This window comes from Eulemur rufifrons, chromosome 30 (genome assembly GCF_041146395.1).
Source record: "Eulemur rufifrons isolate Redbay chromosome 30, OSU_ERuf_1, whole genome shotgun sequence".
Classification (NCBI taxonomy): Eukaryota; Metazoa; Chordata; class Mammalia; order Primates; family Lemuridae; genus Eulemur; species Eulemur rufifrons.
In genome coordinates, this window is record NC_091012.1 from 24,611,936 (window position 1) to 24,637,426 (window position 25,491).

A 25,491-nucleotide genomic window follows, 5' to 3' on the forward strand; every position below is an offset into this window, starting at 1 on the left:
GCTCTTGCATAAGAGGTCATTCACTGATGGGGCGAGAGAGGAAAGGTGGGAAGGGAAGGCCAGGCACAGGGATCGGCAGGAAGCAAGGCCAGGACTGCACAGAGCGGCCCAAGAGTGGCAAGCCCTTCAGGGTTACAGAAAGGAAGTGCAAGGCAGGGCCCAGTGGCCGCAGAACCTAAGGAGGCTGGTGGGGCCTGCTTGTGGGCCCCTGGAGACTTCTGAGCCAGTGTGAAATATGATCAGGCCACTGTTTGGGCAAGGCAACTCTTAGAACAATGGATGGTTTATTGGGGGAAACCAGTTAAGGATCAACTGGATGAGTTCAGACAATGAAGAGAGCCTGAACTGGGCAGTGATGAGGGCAATGGAGAGGAGGGATGGTGGCTGACTGTTCTGTGTAGGTACACATGGGACATGGCCCCACTAAGCCCTGCCTCCTGCTGTTCACACCTTAACATAATCCCTCCAGCTTACATGTAATGAACAGAGCACAGCAAATGTGGTGGGATGTTACTTCCCAGACTAGGTTATAAAGACTGAGACTTCTGACTTGCTGGCCCTACCCTCCTCCTGCACCCCCTCGCTGCATGCTCCCCCTGGCTTGCTCAGGTGAAGAGGCCATGTGGCAAGGAACCAAGGGAGGCCACTAGCTCATGAGGAATTGAGGCCTCAGTCCAACAACCCGCAAGGAACTGCTTCCTGCCATCAACCACATGAGTGAGTTTGGAAGCAGATCCTTCCCCGTTGAGCCTTGGGATGACTGCAACCTTACGAGGACTAAAGCTGTGCCAGGATTCCTAAGCCCCAGAAACTGAGGTAACATAGGTGTGTGGTTTTCAGCTGAGGCTTTGGGGGAATTTGTTACACAGCAAGAGATAACCAATGCAGGTGGGGGTGGAGCAACGAAGAGTGGGAACTGTGTAGACACCACCTGGGTAGAATCAGTCGCATTTAGTGACTGAAAAGGCTGGAGGTGATGAGGGAGGGGTAGAAGTCAAAAGTAATTTGTAAAAGAGCACAGGCTCTGGAGCGAGACTGCCGGACTTCCAGTTCCTGCTCTGTCCCTTGCTAACTGTGTGACTCTCGGAAAGCCAGTTCTATCCTCTGAGCCTCAGTTTCTTCATTTGTAAAATGCAGATGGTAAGAGTAACTACCTTACAAGTACTTGTCTTATTCCTTCCAAGACCTGCCCTAGTGCCCGGCACAGCGATGAATGGCACACTGAAGTTGCAAGCAATAGTTTGTTGTGGCATTTCCAGAAGGCTTAGTGTTCATTTTTGTGCTAGCAGGGACAAGATTTAAATGCTTTAGTGCGATTCTTGCATCCTAAGAAGCCTTCACTAGTCCTGGTACATGGCCCAGTGCAGGGGAAGGCAGTTCTGCACAATTCTGACTTATCTCCCCTGCCTCCTTCCCCTGGGAGCGCCTTGTGGGTGCAGCTCTCCTCCCAGGGAAGTTAGATGAACTGAACCGACACTGAAACCATGACCTTAGCCTCATTAACACTGTGCTTTTACACAGATTATCTGACTTTGTTACACCTTTCCAGAGTCAATTCCAGTCTCAGAGAGGACTACAGCCTGGATTTGCCCTCCAAAGCCAAGTATCAATAGCATAAAACGCAGTTGTTCTTTCCAAAACAAAGGAACACAAGCAGATACGCGATTGTCTTACCTGTCTGGGCAGCACAGGCATGGAATCCGGGGCCAGTGGTCGCTGAAAGTGTTGGGGCTGCATCATCTGCTGCAGGAGGAATGAATGGTCAGGCTGCTGCGGCGGCTGCAGGGTGGCGGTGGCGGTGGAGGAGGCAGTGGTAGAGGAGGCCTGCGTGGGCGTCTGCTGCTGCAGGTAGTGGAGCAGGGAAGGCTGCCTAGAGGTGGCAGGCATGGGAGGCATCTTCTGGGAGCCTGGCTCAGAAACAAAATGGGACAAGGGCTTGGTGTTGCCAAAAGTAAATGGTTCCGGTGCTCCTGGGCTGCAGCCCGCCATCCCCTGCTGCATCATCATGCTCAGGGTTTTGGACGAGTTGGAGGTCACAGGCTTGAAGATCGCATTTGCTTGCTGCTGCTGCTGCTGCTGCTGCTGCTGCTGATGCTGCTGCTGCTGCTGGCTGAGCAGGCTACCAGTGGGAGTGAGGCTACGGATGAGCGAGCACTGTGGGGTGAAGGACTGCTGCGGCAGGCCCGGGCTCGAGAGCTTCTCTGGGCGATAGGGTGGCGATGGCCCAGGGTTGTTGGTGGGCAGAGCAGACATCAGGTGTCCTTGAGGGTTTTTGACGTTAGAGGACACGAGGTTAGCAAGAATGGAGCTCTGCGGGCTGAACTGTGGCTGCTGTGTGAGAGCAGGGCTGGGGAGCTTCTCAGGGGCATAGGGCATGGCGGGCCCCAGGGCAGCATTGCTGCTGGACGCCATGCTCGAGAGTAAGGCATTGGGAGAGCCTTGGACAGTGCTGCCCGGCAAGTTACTGGACGACATGCAGGACACCATGAGGCTCTGAGGGCTGAATGGTGGTGGTGGTGGCGGTGGAGGTGGTGGCGGCGGTGGGTGTGGTGATGGCACTGGGCGGTAAGGTGGAGAGAGGCCTGGAGGAGGCAGACCAGACCAACGGGGGGTTGGCCCTTGAGGCTTTGTAGCAGATCCCTGCTTGCTGGCTGCCAACGCCTTCAGCTGGTGGGCATGATGCCACTGAGGCACCGGAAGTGGGGGCAAAGAGGCAGGGAGCATGGCCTGGACCTGGTTCTTGGCCTGTGCTGTTGAAGAACTGGGCGAGACCATCTGCTTACTAGTGGAAGGGATCGAATAGCTGATCCCTGTGGAGGAGGGTGGGATTTGAAGTGACACGCCAGTGACTTGGCTGCAACTGGAGGCAAACTCCTTGCCCGAACCCAGGCTCTCCAAGTGTGGCATCTGAACCGAAGGCTTGGGAGTTGTGCCTAGAGTTGCCTGGGGATGATCTAAGACCAGTGGCTCTTCTGGCTTGCTTCCCAGTATCTTCTCAAGATCCAGCTCATTCGGAGAAGGTTCTTGAATTTTCGTTAGCTCCTCCAGCAGATCTTGAAGTTCTTGGTCTACAGCAGGCATGTTGTTGATTTTCTCATAGTAAGGAACGGTGGGCTCTTTCAGCCCCATTTCTGCAGTTGGTGGCACCACAAATGGTGAATCCATAACATTGCCGTTCATGGAATTATTCTCGAGTAGTAATGACTGGCTAGTGACTCCTACAGCTGTAGGGCTAGGATGCATTGTTAACGGAGGGACCTGCAGCTCTGCACAGGGGGTACTGGGATGGGCACTTGGGCCCATAGCAAGGGTGACATCTTCAAGGCAGGGCCTCTTAATTTTATTAGGGTAACCCCCGTCAGCCATGCCTGGAAACTGGAAATTGTCTCCTTCCTGTCTCCTCTTGATGGTTCCCTGTGGCTGAAAGAGGAGAGACAAAGATGGGGGGCAGGAGGAAGGAATTTTTATAAAGGCTTGGCACATTAAAACTAATGAACACAAACCTGCAAGATAAAACAGACCTCTCAGTTTAAAGACTTAAGCAGTTGTCAAAACTATAAAATACAGCCTATTTTTGGAACCATAGTACTTGTTCCTTTGTTGCTATGTTTCATTTAAACTGTCTTGTTGCATTTCAAGTAAGTCATTATGCTGTCTGTATACCAAACAGGGTAGAAAGTCATGCAAAGGGTGTTCTTTGCCCACTTCAAGGAGAGTTCAACAAAACTATGCAGAAGTCACTAAATGAACTGTACTGCCAAAGGCAGCATTTGAGAGCAAACTAGGTCTAGCTAAATATTTTTAATTCCTACCTCTCTAGACACAGGCCAATTTTAACAAAGGAAAATCATAACATAGACATTGAACTTTTAGGCTGCTTCCCTGTCTTGGTTAAATGCATCAAGCTGCAGTGATAAAACAGAACACAACAGAGCCCTTACAGTAATGAAGTAGATCTGGGCATGTTCTTTTAGGCAGCTGTTTAAGATATATCGTTAAGGGAAGCACAGGTTTCAGAACAGTCATTGTAGGCATTGTAGTCATTGTTCCATTTATTTTCACACACACACACACACACACACACACACACTCGCATTGCTTATATGCACATGAAGATAACTTGGAAGTACTTATACAAAACCACTTGAAGTCCTCATCTCTTGGGGGTGACAGGCAATTCACTTTTTACTCTCCACATGTCTGTATTGCTTATTTTTAACAAGAAGGATTTGTAATAAAAAAAGTATAAAGTTATCTAAATAAGAAATTCCTCTCTGCAGTTGCATCCTCAGGTTGGGGAGATATCAAACAGCAAGAAAAGGCCCCAATCTGGGATCTGCACCTTGGGGGAACTGCCCGCCATTTATAAAAGCATAGCTTTTGGGAACAAAGCAAAGTCCCTAGTAAGGTGGCATTTCCTACTCCTTCACAGCTTCATGTAGTCAACTGTGGCTGTCATGTTAATGATCACGGCCTGTATGCCAGCAGGTAAAGGGGAAAAGGGAGTGGAGTGAAATAGTATGTGTGGGAATGATCAAAATAAGGAAAGGGAGAGAGGGACCCGGAAGTCACCTGAAAGCCAGCAGGCAAATGGATATCATTCTTCTAAAGCACTTAGCTTTGGAAGTCTCACTAGGATACACAGTGCTGATCCTCTGCTGTCGCCTCACGTTTGGTTCTTCTGGTTTGATGAGCTTGTAGCTCACTGGGAGCTCAAGGCATGCATGGGGCCACTTGCGAGCACGACAGGGGTCATGACTCTCATGGCCAAGTGAACATCAAAGTAGGTCTGCAGGGCTGCACGTCTCAGGCCTTGCTGCCCATCAGAATCACTTAGAAACATCCATGTTCCCAGGCCCTCCCACCACAAACTGACTGCTTTCATCTCACCCAGGGTGAGGCCCAGGCACCGGGAGTGTTTGCGCAGCTCCCTGGCTGATTCTGAATGGACAGCCAGACTGAAAACCATTGGGCCAGAGCTCTGGGCCTGAGGTGGACACAACTAGGTCCTGGCCTTACCATTTAACCTGTCTGAGCCCCAGTTTCTTCATTTGTAAAATGAGTGTAATTATAGTTCTTACCTCATGATGCTGCTCTGACTATTAAGTGAAATGGGGCAGGTTGTGTGTCACCTACTAGATCCTCACTAACTGGTACCTAGAATTATAAAGGGCACATCTGGAAGCCCTGGGAATCCAATCTTCTCTTATTAAAGACAGAGACCCTCTGACCCAGGGAGGAGGCAGGGCTTGCCCAGAGCTATTCAGCCAGAGGGCAGCATGGCCCAGGCCAGATGCAGGGCCCTCCACGACCACTCAGCTGCCTCCAAACCCTCTGCTTCATGCATGCTGATAGCAGACACTGCATCATCCGCACAGAAGGGGCTCGCCACCTTGAGTGACAGGACTTGCATACTTCTTTGACTTTTCTTTTGAGATGCCCATGACTTGAACAAGGGCTCTTTGCAGGGCAGCTCTGCCACCAAATTCATCTGAGGCCTAAATACTGTGGGTCAGGCAGGAATGGATGGGGGAGGATAGAACGAGGCACAAGAAGAGACCTATCCTGTCATCTGGGCCCACTTTTCCACGAGGAGCCTGGCTGGGCACAGCACCCATAGTGTCCCTGAGCTGTGTCTGGCCCACAGCAGGTGCTCAGTAAATAGCAGCTGAATGAATTAATGGGCACAGGCAGTGTAGCCATTCATTCAGTCAATGATGGAGCAGCCCAATAAACAAGCCACTGGGTCCCAAACTGAAATTTGGTCTTTTCCACATTCCCCCAAAGACTCCAAAGGGATCCAATATATTAAAAATAGAAATGTATGAAGTAGATCAATCAGGGATGACTGAGTGTGGGTTTTACACAAGGATCCCTTGCAGAGAGTCTGAGCTAGCAATGGTTGGGCCCGATGTGCTGTACATGAGGTGAAAGACACAGTTAGTGATAGTGAGGTCACTGCACAACCAGGCAGGCCAAGGGTGGGTGAAGTGGGGGAAGGACAGGAGGCCGGAGGCTGTGGTGAGCCTCTGAAATCTGCTGGCAGATTCCATGGGTCCCGGAGCTTTCACTTAGTTGTTGGTCTGCCATCAATCTGTGGGGACTAAGATGCATGGGGCGGGGAAGGCAGGGCCATCAGCAAAGGAGAGGAGGCTGCACCTCTCCTAAATGAGAACCTGTGTGCACACAGCTTCTCAAGCACCCAGCAACTACATCCCAGCAAATGGTCCTCACTCAACTCCAATTCTAGAAACCAACTGGCACCTTAATAACAAAGTAGACCCCAGGACGCTCACATTGCTGGTGGATCCAACTTTCTGGAGCCGATGCTACCTTCGCTATGCCAAGTCTGCAGCTGGACAGCCGCTGGCGCTTGCCTCACTGAACATTTAGGGATGATGCCTAATGAGGGGGCAGGCTCACTTTGCTGTCCCCAGGAGTGGGGTGGGGGTGCCAACCGAAGCTGCTGTTTCAGCAGAGTGCCAGGCTGCCAGCCTCTTCTGAGCTTCCTTTGTCAGTGGACTTAAATGAGACTTGACTTTGTTATAGGCCATGCAGCTCCATGTTTTGGATTTTATGGTAGGAGCTTTCAACAGTTAGCCTGAAGCGCCCTGGCTGAACAGCAAGAACACCAGCCAACCCTAAACAAAGCCAAGGAAAGGCGGCTGTGTTTACATGGAAGTGCTCAGCCTCGCTATAATAGCATCTGCTTTCACCAGGCATCGGTGAGGCGTGGAAATCTATTATCCAGTTAATTTTGCCCCTAGATAAAGGCTAGCTTCAGTGTCTCCTCTTTCGCAGTCCCATGCTTTGCTACTCATCTCAACTGTGAGAAGCTGGCTGGGCTTTCCCCCGTCTCAGTGCCACATGGGTGCCTTCACTGGGTCACCTGTGCCAGTGGCTGCTGCTGCCTCAGTTCTGCCTGCCCAGGCTGGGTGTTTTTGACTGACTCCCATGGCCACCATGTTAGAGCAAGTGCAGCAGATAGATCCCTGCTCTGGAATGACTTCCCCCTCTAAACGTCCCAGTGAGGGCGGTAGCCCCCCAACCAAGCTTCCAAACCTTACTAAATAAACCATGCTGCTTCATGCATGTGTCTCTGTGGCCCCAGTGACAGCAAGCTATTAGTCCCAGCCACCAGCCAGCCCTTACTTCCTTTGGGTCATGAATTGCACATGATTTTGTCCTCTTACTGTGAAAATCAGTAGATGCTGGCAGGATTCCTAGAGAGCATATCTCAACCTCTTTTTACAGAAAACAGAATGGGATGGGATTTTCTTTCAGCCGCACAGTTAGTTAAGGAATAAGGACACTGGACCCAGGTGTCCCAACTCCCAGCCAGAGCCCTCACAGGTCCTGCCTTTGGTGGGGAGGGGGAGAAAGAGACAGTGCCCTGGTGTCTTTTAGAAATAAATTACTTTCTCTCTATACATAAATGCCTGTGGAGTCCCATTTCATAATCCTGCAGACAAAGCCACCAATGTGATCCCCATGACCTTCTAAACATTCATTAAAATGCATTTCAAAGCATGTGATGCCTCCCTACCCCATAAATAATGAGGAAACAAAGGCAACCCTTCTGACAGAGGCAAGTTCAGCTCCGAAGTCAACATCATTTCTGGTTCTGTCTGAACAATGACATATGGCAACACTTCCCTTTCTCCATTTTTAGTCCAGAATGACAAAAAGGGCAAAGATTTCTTAGAAAAGGTATAGACTATAAGAATATAGTCCAAGCTCATAAAATTGGCATGGGGAGAATAAAGAGTCTATTATGTCTATTTCTCTTTCCAAAGAAGTATGACAGGCTATGAGAAATGCTTAATTTTGGACACTCTAGCTGAGGTTTAACATGGACACCAATAACAGGCCAGCAAAACGGATGAACAGTTCCTTTTGGGCAAGAGGCTAGGAGGTCAAAGGTAGTCAGGAAAGATTGACTCAGGGAGCCTCATTTTCCCTCTGAGGGCACTGGGCATTTAGGTCCTGGGCAAATTTGTCAACAAGGTGAGAATTGCCTGTGGCTATTTTAGTCTGCTCTGTTCCTCACCAGTGCAGCTCAGGCTCATTTGCTTGCCGGTTCTTCTAGTGTCTCTCTTCCAAGTACATCCTCACTCCATCAACAGTTTTATTTAATGTTATTACACTGTCTCCTGCGAGCTTCCAAGCACCTGATGCTGGCCAACTAGATTAGATTTCAAGCCCTCTGAGGACAAGGATGGTCCCCAGTGGCTTATCTCAGAAGGAAATAATGAAGACACCAGGGGGCATGATGGGGGTGGCCCCAGAAGAGATAAGACAATGAGGCCTCATGGCTGGGTTTGCAGGGGAAGGGGGCCGGGGAGGGGGAGAATGTGAATGTGTTGGATATACACATGAGCTCAGGTGAATATCCACGTGCACAGTATAAATGCCTGTATTTGGGGGCATGTGTCATTTGCATGTTTGTTTTCTCAGCAGAATGTCCCAACAAACTGTAACTGACCCTTCTGTAGAATGAACATGATTTTCTGCATTTCCAGAATTGCAAGATGTGAGGCTCTGGAAAATCCCAGGGTAGTTGGGAATGGCAGGGAACCCTGAATGCTGATTGGCTTCAAGAGGAGTCTGTTATATCTCAGGAACCAATCTCTGCTAATGGGTGGTTTGGAGCAAGAATCTTGACCTACAAATAGGAGATCTACTGGTGCCTGGACTCGCTCTGAGCTAGCAGAGCCTGCGCTCAGGGCTCGATGCAAGCAGAAGCAGGCTGGGATGGAATGCCCTGGAATAGGCATCCAAAGACTGGCATTTAATGAAGTCGTAGCTCCTTCACTTGTGTGACTGTGGGCAAGTCACTCCCCTCTCTGAGCCTCAATTTCTCCTTCTGTAAAATGAGTACTTGGCCTACCATGTGTGCCTCACAGCATCATGGAGAGGCTCCCCCATGCATGAGGGTGCACTTGGGGAGCAGTAATCACTACTGATGTCATTCACCAGGCTTGGGGGCTCCAGGCTGCCTCACTGCATTGGGCCTTGGTTGCTCTCTGACAAATAAGGACACATCCACTAGGATTCGGGTGGGGTGGGACTAGAGGGAGGCAGCCTAGTCCTGACAGCACTGACCTTTAAACTCCCGCCTCTTGCTGCTCTGAGTCCTGCAACACAGTTGTCAGCACTCAGCCACCCCAAGCTGAGCGTCTGTGGCTTCAACAAGCTCCTACCAGAGCTATCTGAGCAGCAGCTGAAAATGGTATGAAGAACCCTGACAAATGCAGAGATGAGCAGACCTGGGTGGGCAGTTTTCTAGAACTGCTTTCTCCTTTTCTGTAGCATACACACACCAGTTAGAAGAATTGATAGTTCTAAGAATGACTCAAGCCTACAGATGTACATGGGTTTAATGAACTCAGAATTTGTACTGTACCATCCCCTGAGAAGAATGGAAATATCCCATCATCACGGAACAAGCATGTCATGAAGGCTAGCCTTGCACTTCTAGGCTGTTGGAACTGCTGGGCCCTTTGAGGCAGGCTGCACCCACCAGCTCGTTTTAAGGCTAGTGGGCCTCTTTTCACAGGAAGAAACCCTGACCCAGTCTCCACCAAACACATTCCCATGTACCATTATTACTGGGAGAAGAGAAACATCTGGATGGACTTGGTGAGGCTCATCTATAGATGAAGCAGGTGCTGCCTGGGGGCTGGAAGACGGCCTGAAGGTGAAAGGTGGGTGCACTGTCCCAGCACACGTGACTTTGTCTCCGTGGGACCCAGGTTAACAAGCTTAATCTATATCTCACCTGAGTTAGGCTGACAAGCCTGAAATTACACAGGAAAGGGGAGAAGTGGCAGCAGCCAGTGTGGGAGGGCAGACCAGGGCACACAACTCCCCGGCAAAACCACATGGCACAGATGACTACTGTGTCACTAAGCACTTTGTGTGCATTCACATAGTTATCTTTACAACTCTACGAGACAGGCATTCCCATTATCATCCCCATCTCAGAAATGGAGAGCAGAGATGCCTGGAGTTCAGGTTTATCAAGGAGTTCTCCCCAGATTGGAGGGATCTGGAACTTGAGTAGTGAGTGGCTAGAGAGAACAAGGAGCAAAGATTAAAGAGCCTGCCTGCCTGCATTCCTCCTCTCCTTCCTTCTTTGCTTTTTCCTTTTATTTTGGTAAGGGAGACCTGATCTCTAGGTAGACCTCAAGAGCAGCTAATGATTTTGGAATACTTACTAAGTGACAGGCACCGTGCCAAATGCACTTTATGCTTTACCTTACTCACATGACAGTGACTCAACGAAGTCCTTACTACTATGATCACCCCACCCCTACTGTGCGGACAAGGATGCCAAGTTGAAGAGAGGGGAAGTCACTTGCTTAAGGGCATGTGGCTGGCTAGTAAGTCGTGGAGCCAGGGAGTGGACTTGGGTCTGTCAGTCTCCAGAGCTCCGCCCTCAAACAGAACTGGGGCTTAGAGGAAATGGGCCAAGGTGGAACTCAGAAGATGGGGAAACGGTTGACTCTGTGTGTGTGTGTGTGTGTGTGTGTGTGTGTTTATGAGAGACAGAGAGGGAGAGAGAGAACCAGATTCCTCCAAAAGCAGTGGAAATAACAAGAGCAACCAAACACAGAGCTTCTCTTCAAGCCCTTTACATCAATTCCTTTCATCTTCATCATAACCGTACGAGGTTAGAAATCTGGGTGCTGAGATGAAAAGGCCTTTGGCCCAGGGCCTTCTGGGGAGCGCACAGTGGCAGACTGCCTCGAAGGCACAGCCAGGAGACAGCTCTGCTGGACCCATGCAGCCCCTCTCCTTTCCTGGCATGATAAAGAACTGACCCCATTTGAATTGCAGTGGCAGGTTCGGGGAACAAGGTGACAGTCCACTCCACTGCCAGGGCACCAACTAGAGTAGTTTAAATGGGGCATGTAGAAAACCAGTTGCTGTGGGAACATTTAAGAACTGCTCTCTTGGCAAATTTCAAACATACAATACAGTATTACTAACTCTAGTCACCATGCTGTACATTAGCTCCCCAGCACCACTCATCCCACAACCGAAAGCTTGTGCCCTCTGACCAACATCTCCCCATGTCCCCTTGGCACCCTTGGCAACCACCCGCCTACTCTCTGTTTCTGAGTTCAAAAAAAGTGAATTCTATGAGTTCGGACAAAAAACAAGTAACCAGGTGAGGTGACAGATATGTTGACCAATTTGATTGTAGTAATTGTTTCATGATATATATGTATGTGAAACTGTCAACATTGTATTTATACAATTTTTATACAATTTTATTTGTCAATTATACCTCAATAAAGCTGGAAAGAAGAAAGAAAAAGAACAGAAGAATAGCTGCTGGTTGATCAGAGCCTTTTTTCCTGTACCCAGGTGGAGATCTCTGCTTTGGGGACTGAAGCTTATACAATTTGGGGGCCTCTTTATGAGAGAATATAATGGCAACAGGGTTTAGGATACACAGAAATTTCCTTGCTTGAGAAACCCACTGCTGTGTAGGTGGGAAAAGACTCCAGAGATGCCTGATTAGTCCAGTGCATTCTAGAGGGATGTGCTGTCTATGGCCTCTTCCTGCCAGGACACACCAAAGACAGATCCTCCCATCATTGGCTCCGGGGGCTTTTAAAACAATTTCCTGTCCAGAAAATGCCTTGCCAGCTGGGCTGAGGGGTCACATGCTTGCCAAATAAGCCCATTTTAGCCACTGGGTGCCAACTTTTGGCCTGCAGAGGTATAATCCCAGTTAGTAGACTTAGAGCTGGGCTGGTGAGCTCTGATGCCCTAGAAGCTGAAGCTTGGAGGGGACATTGGATAGGGAGCATCAGGTCAGTCCAGAGATCCTCCCGATGGCCTAGGTCTTCTCTTTTTTGAGGTAAAATTGACATAGCATGAAATTAAAGTTTTTAAGTGTACAATTAAGTGGCATTTAGGACACTCACAATGTTGTGCAACCATCACTTCTATCTAGTTTCAGAACTTTTTTTATCACACCAAATGGAAACCCCTTAATCATTAAGCAGTCACTCCCTACTCCTTCCTCCCTCAGCCCTTGGCAACCGCTCATCTACCCTCTGTCTCTGTGGATTTGCCTGTTCTGGATATTTCATGTAAATGGGATTGTTTAATATGTGACCTTTCGTATTTGGCTTCTTTCCTCAGCGTAGTATTTTCTAGGTTCATCCATATTGTGGTCTGCATTCGTACTTCATTCCATTGTCAAATAATATTCCATTGTATAGATGTGTCACATTGTGTCTATCCATTCATCCTTCGATGGACATTTGGGTTGTTTCTGTCTTTTGGCTGCTGTGAATAATGCTGCTATGAACATTTGTGTATACTTTTTTTGTTTAACACCTGCTTTGGTTCTTCTGGGTGTATACCAAGGAGTGGAATTGCTGGGTCATGGGCTCATTGTATGTTTAACTTTCCGAGGAACCATCACACTGTCTCCCACAACCAAAGTCCCCTTGGAAACTTCCACCATTGGAGCTACAATGGAAGGGCACCAGGGAGAGCTGAGACTCCAAGCTGATCTCCAGGCTGGCAAAGAGAAACCTATGTGGCTTCTTTAGAGAGGCACCTTTCTGCTCCTGCTGCCTGTCTGCACCACAATGTACCACAGGCTCTGCCAGGACCAGAGGCAGATGTAGGCAATGCTTTTCCCATCTCCAGGCCAAATGAAGGCACCCAGAGGCTGCCCTCCATGCTATTAGGGAGCACTAACACCTAGGAGAGGCTGAGGGCCAAGGGAAAAAGCATGAATACACGTGGCGAACAGAGGTTTGGGTTCCTCACCTTCTCAAGGCCAAGTGTCCTTTCTGATCTAAAATTGCCACATGGGAAGGATTTGGCAAAACCTTAGTATACTATTGGCAGGTTATTGCCATTTGAGTTAGGACATTATATTCCCTTCCTGGCTGGGAATGAGCCATCTAGCATGGACTGCATTGACCTTGGGCAAGAAACTTTTCTGAAGGCCTTGTCTTCCACAAGCCTGTTCTGCTGCACCGATCCCTCCATCTCCTAGCACCTCCAGCCCAGTTCTACATCTGGAACCTCAAAAAGATGAGTTCATCATATACTCCCTATCTATTCAACCAAGTGGGAGACCCCTGCAGAGCCACCTCTGGGAACAACATGGCCAGAAGCAGCAAGAGATGCGTCTGCACACAGACTGGGCAGAGTCTGCTTGTGCAGAGGGTATGTGCCTGGGAGGCTGGCTCTGCGTTTTTACACACATACAAATACAGGAGATAGCCCCTAGTAGCAAAGCCTTTTCAGGGACGTGGGGGGATTTATGATGTTCACGAAAATGACGTAAGCACTCTCACAGTAGGCTGAAGGGAACTATATAGACTCTCAAGATGTTGGACTTTTCTAGGGCTCAGGCCTAAGTCTTGATGTTACCAACCACAGGCCTTTGTAAGATCCCAGCCCCTGTCAGTGGACAACGTACTTTCTCATTTACTTCCCTTTGATTCTAACAGCAACCCTAGGAGGTAGGTGAGGCTTTGCTTAGGATCTCTGTTTTACACATGGGTAAACTGAGGCACAGAAGGGCCAGGTGACTTACTAAAGTCACACGGTTAGTCAGTGGCAGAGCAGAGCCCAGAACTCAGGGCTCCAGAGTGCAGACCAGGGAGCAGAGCCCCAAGAACCTCAGGCATGTACGATGGTGGATGTGTGGACACCTCAGCCATGAGCCAGCCTTCCCTGAATCAAGCCAGAGGTTATTCTAGGGCACAAGGGAAAGGCAGGTCATTTCAGCTCTGCATACCTAGACTGCTATTTAGTCTCACTGGTGGCAGTTTCAATTTGCCTGTAGGGCTTATTGTACTTGCCCCAAGGCTTTCCAAACCACATATCTCAGGGTAGTGGAAGATAGCAAAGACCTCAGAGAAGAAAGCTCCTATTACAACTTTTACTATGTACGTTAGCATAGCTTGACTGCCGGTCCTCCCAGGCCCACCCTTTTGCCTGCAAATCCCTTAACATGCCCTCAAGTGTCAGGGTACACTGCTGTGTATCTGGACTGCCAGATACTCCTCGCACATTAAGGACTTTGCAGGCAAATGGATAATCTGACCATACAAAGAAACTTCCGGACACCAAATTCCAATAGCAAAACTTAGCAGGGTGGAGTGGTGAGAGGGCTGGAGGTAGGCCTTGAATTCTCACAGTCTGTCTAAACCTAATCTCTAATTGGTGGTCACCTCAGGCAAGTCATTTTTCCTTCTGATACTGTTTTCTTACCTACAAAATAGGGAGAGTGAGGCCTAGTTCACAAATTTGTTACCAGGATTACATGAGCTTAGAAATGTAAAGTTAGCACAGTGCCTGGCATGGTGTGGATACCAAACAAATATTATCTCTCTTTCCACTCTTGAAAATGCAAACACATTCTTGGTGGTCCTAAAATAGCCTTTAACATGGTTTACTCAGCAGCATTTGCCATTCAAGGCAGATCTGCCTTTAGTCATTGGCTGTGCTCCTGAACAGCTGTGTGCAAGGCTAACTTTTGTAAACCAAATCATAACAAAATGCAGCAGGAATTTGTCATTGAAAGGAAATCCTCAGTATATCCTTTTATGAAGTGAAAGATCCCTGATCCAAACCTGTCTTTTTTTGAAAGTGTGCATTTGGGAGTATTGCCCTTTCTTATAATGAATCCTAATTCAATTTTGGCCACAAACACACGTGATGTTTCACAGCCCCAAAGCACACGGCAATAGGAGTAGGTTATATATTGAAAATGATAATTTAAAAACATGTATTTATTTCACTATGTATGAACAGTGTCTGTTATTGCATCATGGAAAGTGTCATACACCCACATGCATGTGCACGAGAGGGAGAGGAAGTGGTGGTGGGGCGGTGGTGGTAGAGGTGATGATGATAGTAACAATGGTAATGGTAGAGACAGTGATGGTGGTGATGATGGAGGTAATAGAGGTGGGGACAATGACAGTGGTGGTGATGATGGTGGTGGTGGCAATGGTGATGGTGGTGATGGTGTTGATGGGGGTGGTGGCGGTGCTGGAGAGCATGGGGGTGTTCCCACAGCATATTTCCTTCTTGTTCTACCGCTCTGTAAGAAGCTGCACTGACAGCCAGAGGAAGAAGGCTTATGCTGAATGTGTTATTAACAGAAATCTCAAAACAGTCTGTCCCCATGCAGTCATTCATAATTATCTTTTTCTTACCTAGAAAATTGAAGCTGAATTACTGGGGGAAACACAGGAGATTTTTGTTTGTTAGCATGCTGCCAATAAGGTAATTTTATGTCAGATTTAACTACAGGAAAGGGCAAGGCATTTCTATGTTCCTTAGATGTCATGTGGATTAAAAAAACAAAAGGATGAACAGCAGTGAGCTACTGTACACTTAGCTGTTTGAAGCCATACATTCAGAAAGCAGATGTTGAGTGTCGGTGTTTGGGGACTGGCTTCCTGGAGGTATTCTATATAGGCCAAGTTCATTGTTCTAAACCCTAAAGGCTTGACTTGAGGGAGGAAAAGAGGCACAAAAATGTTTAGCTTTTCTGACAGCGTCACACAGGCAGCTGTAACACTAGACAACTTTAGCACCTGAAGCTGATTCTAGAAAAAGAGGCAGCTAGAGAGAGTGGCACTGGGCTTCCCCCCACTACAGAGATGAAGGATTCTAAGAGCACAGGCGGGGTTGCATGGGGGGCCCAGAACAGACACCCCCACCAGAATGAGCACACATCAGGGAGAGAAATGGTGAACCAGAGAAGGAGCTGGAATTCTAGTGGGACAAACAAGCGAGCAATAAGAATAAGATCAGAGTGTGAACAGTATTTGTCAAAAGATTGAAAAAAAAAAAAAACAGGTGACATGACAGACAGAGTGGCTGGTGGCTCCTCTGAGGAGGAGACATTTAAGCGAAGGTCTGAATGCAGGAAGGAGCAGGCCAGGAAAAGGACTGGGTGCTGCGAACTCCACACAGGAGGGCAGCAAGCAGGAAGGCCCTGGGGGGGGGGGGCTCTGGGCCTGTTTCAGGGACTGGCAGGCAGCCAGCGTGCCTGGTGCACGGTGAGCCGGGGAAGTAGTAGCCATGAGCTGCCTGAGGGCCTTGCAGGTTATGGGAAGCTGCTTGATTGTATGTTGCTTGTAGTGGGAAGCCATGAGTAGGGGGTTAAGCAGAGGAAGGACTGGCTCTGTCTGTTCGGAAAAGCTCTTTCTGGGAAGAGAAATGAATGTTATAGGAGGAAAAGGGACAGGTGTAGAGGTAAGAACTCTCAAGAAATAGTAAATATCAGGCTTTGCAGGCCGTATGGTCTCTGTTGCAACTCTGTATAGTAGACAACATGCTAACGACAGGGCATAGCTGTGTGCTAATAAAACTTTATTTACAAAAACAGCCTGCAGGCTGGATTTAGCTCACAGGCTATAGTTTCCCAACCCCTGACCTGGAGTGTGAGATGAGCATCTTCTCGGTGGGAAATAAGTTCTTTCTAAATTGCCCTCTTCACACTACAGGGGCCACATAGGCCCCTTCTCGCAGGGGAGTAGGCAGGTAGCCTCTTGGAGCAGAAAAGCCTAAAGATCTGTACCACGGTGCAAGTTAGGTGACCCTTTCTGAACTGTGCGAGTTATGCAGCAGTCCCAAATGCTATGCTCTCCCTGCACTAATGAGGCTTCTTACTGCGCAGCGTTGGCAGGTGCCAGGCAGAGGAGGGAAATAGCATCTCCTGCAGGCTTGCCTTACAGCCTTGTAGGCTGTTGAGCAATTTTCATTGTCTAGCGGATTAAAACACACCCTTCTCCCTTGAGCCTTTGGCATCTCTACGATAATTCCCCTCACCTCCTACCCCTTTCCCCCCAATCTCAGGCATTCTGGCCACCCTTGAGGCTGCCATGTTCGGCCTAAGTGTTGCCCACCTCCACCACACAACTCTCTGAAGGCCAGGGCGGTTTCCTGCTCATCTCCCTACCCGCAAAGTGCCTTGCCTCATGCCAGGGCTCAGTTGGCATCTGCAGATTTGAATTTACCATTGAAGAAGATCTACAAATGATCCTATTCCCTTCCCATTTCCAGTGTGAGGCCTAGAGCTGATCACCTTTCAAAAACTGTGATGAATTCACTAATTGGCCCAATGACTTGGGGCATGCCCCTTCCCCTCTGTATGCCCCTGACCTTCTCTTGTGTCCCACAAAGGAGGTAGCCTGGACAATTTCTAAGGGAATTTCTGGCCAAGACGAACAGTAGCCATTGCTCATTGAGCACTTCCCGTGTGCCAGACCCTGAGCCCCAGCTGCAGGGTCACAGGAGCAGCAGCTCTCGGGGTCGGGGAGGGAGTGAGTGCTGGGTAGAGCTTGGGAGGGTGATGAAATTTGCAGCACTGGAGGGAGGTGGACAAAGGTGAGTCTCTGCAAGGGGAGGTGGGGCAGAGGGGGGCAAGAGGGAGGGTGGCAATGACAGCAGAGCTATGCCTGGGCTTTGGGTCTGGGTCCCCAGTGGTGAAATCCATAGACCTGTGGCTCATGCTTGCCTTTCTAACTTTGGAATTTGGGGGTTGAGGATCTGGAAAGAAGGGAAGAGCAGGGTAAGGAGGAGAAGGGAAAGGCAGGAAGGAAGGGGAAGGGAAGGAGAGGAAAAAGTGGAGGGGAGAGGGTTTGGACAAATTATTCTATATAAACTGCAGAGATCGAAATCTGTAGCCCAAACCTGAGAAGCACATGCTCCCCTCTCCCCCACAAGCCTGGAACGTGGCACCTCAGAGGCAGCTTGTAACCCAAATATCTATGTGTAAAAGGAGAAACACTGAGTCCTCCAGCTGGGGACGTTCAGTGAAAGCAAGAGGCCTCAGCCTGCACAGGCCAGCCCAGAGTTTGGGGCACCCCAGGGTCACACCCCCAGGGAATGGCCCCCGAGTTTGCACACTCCCTAGAAGGGAGTGGAGCCCAAGCCTCAGCTCTGCCCTGGAGTCTAGCAGTGTCCCCTCTCCTCCCTGGGGCAGTTCCACCTCTAGAAACCCGTTATCTTGGGACTAATGTCAAGGAAACTGAGGGAAGGGGCTAGGCAGGAATGTAGACAAGGCCAGAGGGGCCCCTCGAAGTTCAGAAATAGGCATTGTCAAGCTCCCAGATGCCTGCGCAAGCCAGCGGCAAAGTGGAGCTCCTCTCCCATCCTCCCCTTCAAACAGACTGCAATTTGCAGGTCACCGGTTTGCTGAGCAAGGCTACCCAGGCAGGACCCAGATGCCAAGTCCAGTGGTGTCCTGCAAGCTGAGCAGCGCTCAGCCGTTGTGCAAGGGATCTGTGTGAAGGCAAGTCGGGTGTCTGGAACACGAAAGGGCCCTTACTGCAGGAGAAGGAGGAGGGAGCAAAGGGAGCGGACAGCTGCGTGCTCCACAGGGAGGATCCCCAAAATAGAAAGGCGCATACGCGCTGCAGCCCTTGACCCAGAATGCTCATAGCGACACCATAAATCCAGCTCTCCTCAGTGTAGCGGGGCTGCTGATGAGACTGTGGGATCCCCGGGGGTCAGGACACACATTTCCCATCACCCTTCTGATGGCAAAAAACTCAGAGCCAATTTCGACCTCCAATCATTAAAAAAAGTGCTCACAGCAGTCACGCCCTGTGTGGTTTAGAATGTGTGCACATCCATGCCTTGTTCATCATCATCCCAGAAACCCTGATGTAGGCAGAGAGTGGAGTTATTAACCCCACTTCACTGATGCAAAAACTGAGGCCCAGAGGCTCATGTGAGATCTCAGGAAATGGCAGGGACAGCTGCCTCCCTGATGAGCTGGCTCCTGGGACCACGCGGGTCTTAGAAATGGGACCCCTGCACAGGGGCTCCCCTCTCTTGGGGCTGGCCAGCTTTGCACCTGCGACATGCCCACAGCCTGCATGAAGCAGGGGATGCTGTCAAAGACTCAAACCCCTGAACCTGGGCTTCCTCTTGAGGCTTCTAAGAGTGCTGTCTGGACAACTCACTCCAGTTCTGGCTGGCTGTCCCCACCTCCCCACGGGGCTGTTAAGTAGCCTGTCTTTCTGCCAGGCTAGGAAGCAGATGATGTCAGTCAGAAGGCTCCAGGGAGCCACCACAACAAAGTAAAGATGCTTCCACTCTACTTGTACATGGGCTGTCTGTCACTGGAACGAAAGCTCCAGGACATCTGGGACTCTTTTGTCCACTGCTCTAGCCTGAGCACCAGAAGGCCCCACAGATATCTGAGCTCCTAATCTGGAAATGGGAAGCAGCAAAGGAAGAGGAACTTTGGAGGCAGGCACTTGAGTTTGAGAGTCGAATTCATAGCCTCCTGCCTGTGTGATACTGGGAAAATCCCCATCCTCTCTGAGCCTCAGTCTCCACTTTGGGGAAGTAAAAATATCAATTTTGTGTCACAGGAGCAAATGAGATAATGCACACAAAGTACCTTGAACAAGAAAGCCACTCAACCACTCTCCTCCTGGTTTCACCAAGAACTACAGAGTAGGATGGATTTGTTCCCAGTGGAGGAAGTCTGGGCATAATTTGCTCCTAGACTGTATCTAGCACAGGGCTGGGCACACAGAAGGGACTCTGGAAGTGTGGCAGGAGGCCAGAGATAGACAGGTTCTTGGAGACCACACCCATGCCTTCTGACCTCAAGGGGAAAGGGACTTGCTCAAGGTTTCACAAGGTGCTAGCTCCAGCCCTGGAATCAAGTCCGAGGTCTCCTTGTTGAGTCCAGCACTCTCTTTGCTAGGAAAAGCATGTGCCTCCAAGGCTGATGGGCACAAATCTTGAACCCGATCATACACCAGAGGAGGAGGTGACTAGAGCTCCTGTTCCTGGCTATTTCTAAGGTCACCAGTCTAATGGAGAGGGATGATAGAATGGGGCCAGTATTTTTGTAGCCATCCAAATCCTCTACATACCCCATTATGCTGGGGCTCCTTCCTCAGCTGCACTTGCATTTAGAAGTGAGAAGGAGATGTGCTGAGGGGTTGGTTTTGGTCACACTGTGTGTGGAAAGCACACTGCTCTTGGAGCCAACCAAATGACAACCCTTGGTGTAGCTCCCCACTTTCTGGATGGCCATCCTTCTGAAAGTCACTATATTTCTCAGACTTTATTATCTTTATCCATAAAGGACAATGATAATAACACCTTTCCCCCCAGCCACAGAGTGGCTGGGAAACCCAGAAGTAATACTGGACATGGCGAGTTACTGTAACCTATAGAATGAGTCATTTATTAACATTGATGGCTGAACACAGAAGATATGCGAAGAATACAGTGCCCCCTTCCTTCTCCAATGCTACATTTCATGACCGTAACATCCCCATTTTGTCTAGGAGCTGCCTTATGAATGGAACGATTGGCTGCTCAGAGCTGCGGGAATCTTTGCCACTTGCAGTGAGGTGTAGACTGAGACAGAGAGACAGGTGACATGCGCACTGAATCCCAACTCCACGCAGGCTCCATAGCACTCCCAATTTGGAGTGCTAATGCCTTTGAGTTCCTCGCACTAGCAACCAATTGACCTACTGATTTGGGGGAAGAGTCGAGATCTTAACTTCAAAGGGAAGGACCAAAAGTTCTGCTTCCTGTTAAAACTCCATACAGAGACTGGATACCTTATTAACTTTGGATAGATGTTCAAATGTTCAAAAGGTAAGACTCTTCTTTTCCCCAGATCACAAGAGTCATTAAGCAATCATGTTACTGAATGAATGAACAAATGCTGAAAAGGTACTTGGATCGCTGAGATTTCTTATGATGAATTCATGACATGAATTCAGCATCTTGTGGTTTCCAATGTGCTTTAGATCTAAGAGGCAGCAAAGTATGGTGCTGATGACACTGGGCTCTGAGATCTGCCACTTCTTAGGTCTGTGACTTTGGTCAAGTTGCTTAACCTTTCTGAGCCTCAGTTTCCTACAGATAATAATAACCTCTTCTTCTCAGGGTTATCATGAGGGTTACAGGAGTGTCCCCCAAATGCTGAGCAAAGTGCCCAGCACCTAGTTAATGCCCAATTAAAGGTGGTTATTCTTACTCTTGGTTCATTTGAACTTTGTCCTCAGGGACAGCAAAAGATGGAGAAAACCCCATGGCTAGATAGCAGTAGATGCAAGACTAGAACCCAGGTGTCCTGAGCCTTAGTCTTAGGCTAAGAACAACTGTCACACCAGATGCACATTTTCCTGTAAGGAGGAACTCAATTATTTACATGTAAATCTAAGGGCTGTTTAAAAAAAAACTCTCCTCTGGGACTGATATAATTATATTTCAAGACTGATTTGAGACATGCTTTTTTTTTTCTTTGTTAGCATGTTTTTCAGTAAAGGACAAGAGGACCAGCTAAGCGGAATGCTCGAAGCAGCTCTCTTGTTAGGAATGCTTTCAGGATGAGGAGAGTGGTGGAAAAAAACGTGCTTCCAGATGTGCCCGTTTTCCTGGGATTAATGTTCAGGGTGTCACCCCGGGATGTTGTGAAGGGTCAAAGGGAGAGCAAACAATGAAAACATCTGAGATCCAGCTAAGGCCACACCCTGGAAATGCAAGCCCAGCTCTTGCAAAGGACCTCCTTCTGTCACTCGCGTTCTAAGCCAGACCCTTCAATAGTTTGTGTGGACTGCAGGTTTCTTGGTGGACTCCCGGGCCATTGTGCTTTTAATCTGTCAGCCTCTGTCCCTCAATCCACAAGCACCCAAATGCCGAGATCCTTAGCGTGTGCAACAGGGTTCGAGGTTAGCACTGGATACCTTCTGGAGGCTACAGGGATTGACTGACCATGAAAATTCAGCTGTTCTCAGACCAAGAGCTGCCCTGGCTGCTCCCCAATGGTAGTAGCAGCAACTGGCAGGCCCAGCCAAAGGAGTGGCATCTCTCAGTGTCACCCCCTTTGGAGACCATATGTGTTTTCCAAGAATACAAATGTGGGTTCGACTGTGAAGAAGACTCATCTGAGGGAGTTGCTTTCAGAGCCTGAGGCACAGTTTTTGGATCCTCTCAACTGGGGAGAATCCTTGGTCTTCTAGGACAGCTTGGAGTTCCAGAAATAGGCCAGTCAGAGCCAAAGGCAGCGAACAAGGTATGGCGCAGAGGAGGCAGAAAGGGTGATTTTTATCTAGTCCGAGATGTGACTCTAACGCAATAAATGTGAGTTTTGGCAACGCTTACAAAGGGCTCTAAAGCCACTTGCACATAGAAGTCAATCCCTGAATGGTGTAAGCAGTGACAACTTCTTCAGAGTAAGAGGATGGATGGCTACTCCAAGGACCTAGTCTAAGGACAATCTTCTCTGGAATACAGCATTGAGCTCTGTAGTGATCAAAACCAAAGCAATTACTTACTAGTCACAATTTTTAAAAGAGTGTAGGTGGAAGGGGTGAGCAGAAGGGGAAGAGGACCCCTGCAACTACAACCCACCCACCATTTTCTTCTAGAATTTGACCCAAGTAAATGGAAACAAGTGGGAAACAAGGGGAAATTTAAAGTCATAGTGAAACTGATCATGGCCTCTGAGTGCATTACCAGGAAGTTTTCCATTACTGACTCAGTTGCTGACCATAAAAAAGAAAGAAATAAAAAGGGTAATTAGGATGGAGGTTAGAGATGTCCTTCTAGAAGATGCCTGACTAAGGGCTGGCAATTTGGAGGACAGGCTGCTGGCCAAATAGTACTTCCATCTCTGCCATCCCACCTGACTGCTATCTCAGTGACAGCTGGGATGTCAGTAAATCAAGTTTTGTAAACATCCACACAATCAACTCAATATCACATTCTCAATACATTGTTGGTGGTTGACGAGGAAAAAAAGAAGCAACATTTGAATCACCTTCTCCCACACCTGTGCACATATCAGAATCTCAAAATAAACAGAAAGCTGACTTGCTGAAAGTGGCTTGCCCTGGGAATTAGAGAAGACAGGCCCTCTAGTTATGTGAAATGGCATTACCTCAGAGCCCAGGGATCCCGGTTCTATGAACAGGAAGGAAGCAGACCCACGGCTCTATAAGAGCAATTTCCTCTCTGCTCTATTAATTTCAGAGATTAAGCAAGCCACTCCTCTGTGGGCCTAATACCCTGAGATAACAGCCATTGTGTTTGCTGCAACTCCTGCTAACTGAGCTAATCTTGGTAGACTGGCAGTGTTGCAGGCTTTTATTGTCAAATTCAACCAGCCAATGGCTCTCATGGCCCCTTCTATCATCATCCTGGCCCCTAGAACTACCAATGTAATCCCTAACGCTGAGTTCCAGACACTTGGATGATGTCTGGGTTCCCAGGGAGGAAAGTAGAAGTGTCAAATGAGTTTTAAAAAGGACACTAGGGCCAGATAGTTGAATGGGAAGCCCTTTCTGTGTTCTACTCACTAGCTTCTTGTTCTCAGTCATACTAGGAAGCTCATGCAATATATGCAGTGCTTGCTGTTCTGACTGGTTTCTATTAAGAGAAAAAGTAGGATCGTTTCCCCACTCGTCTTTCCTCTTTTTTTTTTTCCTTCTAGGGGTGCAGTGCAGAGATCACGGGACTGGGAGTTCAGGTGGAGCCTTGGGCTGTATTTCCAACTTTCCAGAAACCCACAAGGGATGGAGGCAGCTCATCTTCCAGATCTTTTCTAGATCAGATTTGAGCTCCTTATATTTGGGGTGGGTTTCCTGCCACCAAACTTGCACAGAGAATTTCAATAACACATCTTACGTTCACATTTAAGATTAGAGACATTCAACACCCCCCTCCCCCCATAGCCCATTATCTGACCGATTCCTGGAGCTTCCTGGGCTCCTGACGATTTCCCACCATGGTGAAATGGGGAAGCATGCTCTTGATTACAAGCCGACTTTTCCAGTCATCCATTGTTTGACGTGCAATTTTATTCTTGACTCTCCAAGGCGCTTCCCAAACGACCTAGATACAGGGCTTAGGGAGACAAAAAGTACACTGTCTTTCAGATATGAAGATGAGACCATTGACCCCGTGAATCACAGACTTCCACTTTGAGGACAGGTTTGTGTGGAGTCAGCCACATTCTTTTCCTGTCTCTCTCCCCACCCCACCACCCGCATTGAGCACCCCCACCCCCAAGGATGAGGGCCACTTCTGTGAGGCAGTTGGCTGGGATGAAATGGCAGTTGTTGGCCAGGGGGCAGAACAAAGTTCTGGGCTTACAGGCAGGGAATGTGGGTCCCAGGACTGGCTTTGCTTTTGTGTCATATGTAGTGGGACCCAGGAAAAGGCTCTTCTGCTTTTTGAGACACAGTTTCCTTATATGAAAAACATGGTGATTGAATCACATGATGACTTAGACTAGAGTAAGCATTATGGTCTGTAGAAGGAGCAGCCACCAATTCTGGCCCGGTTAGGACCCAGCCAAGTGAGTTGACCAACAGCTCAAAGCCTGACAGACACTAGAAGGAAACAGTGGATGTATAAGGGGCTCATGAAACCCTGGTGCACTGGTTTAAAGGAAACTAACTGAGCAGGATATGACCACATCTACTCCAATGTATGCTCTCCATGATGGATCATCAAACATATGCAAACCCAGAGAAAGTCGTCATTTCTTTTTGTTTTTCATGAGCAGACCTGAAATAAGAGCTCTGTTAAGGCATTCATATATAAGGGTAGCTCTACTTCCCATAAACCTCCTTGGCAATATAGCATCAGGCTCTAAAATTGCAATGTCCAAACTTCTACCTCTGGAAAGATTGAGAAGTACTTTTTCTCATTCTCCTACTGAGTATAACTAAAACCTCTGAACATCATATATAAAACAAACATAAGAAGATACCAAAAGGTGGAAATAAAAAGGTAGACTGGCTAGAGACCTTGGGACCTGAGGAATGATGTAGTGTTGGGTTCCCTGGATTTTCTTTTTGCCTTATATATGCCAGACTTGGAGCTGAAGAAGCCCATAACCCAGAATGCCAATGGGCACTGACAAAAATGTCCCCAAAAAAGCCTGCACTTTCTAGGGGTAGCCTATCAAGACAGAAAACCTTTAGATAATAACTGTGTTCTAATCCAGCTAAACACCATGGAAAAATTGCAGTCCCATTCCATACCATCAGCAAAGGGCAAGTGGGGGGCCTAGACTTCACCCTCACTTGGAAGTAATGAGGTGATCTTCCCCATCTCCACTAGGGTGGTATCACTAGAGGCCTGTGGGGAGCTGGAACTCTCAACCCTGCCCAACAGTAATGCGTCTAACCTCCCTAACGTGAATGAAGGCTAAATGGGTAACCTGGACTTCTATACTCATCTGACAGAAATAATATGGTGTCCCCCTCCCGTGCCAGAGCAGTGTCAGAGGAAGTCAGTTAAAACAGAAGATTTAAATATGATCCATTCTTTTAGCACAATACCCCAAATATCCAAGTTTTACTACAAAAGCACTTGTCATACCAAGAACCAAGAAGAGATGAAACTGATGAAAAATATTATCAAGAGATGCCAATAGCAAGATGACACAGATGTTAGAATTATCTGACAAGAATTTTAAAATGCTTCAACCAA

At 48.5% G+C, this 25,491-nt stretch overlaps 1 protein-coding gene across 2 annotated transcripts in view; it reads right to left on the reverse strand.

Annotated features, from left to right (window-relative positions):
• Positions 1-25,491, reverse strand: part of MAMLD1 (mastermind like domain containing 1) — a 136,832-nt gene that overhangs the window by 35,660 nt on the left and 75,681 nt on the right. Inside the window, exons 2-3 of one of the 2 annotated variants that reach the window (XM_069463268.1) lie at positions 23,737-23,895; positions 1,675-3,414 (exon numbers count right to left, since the gene is read on the reverse strand). In XM_069463268.1, the coding sequence (XP_069319369.1) occupies positions 1,675-3,414; positions 23,737-23,832 (1,836 nt within the window). In that variant the 5' untranslated portion in view covers positions 23,833-23,895. Of the gene's footprint in view, positions 1-1,674; positions 3,421-23,736; positions 23,896-25,491 lie in introns of both variants that reach the window. The other variant, XM_069463269.1, reaches the window with a different exon arrangement.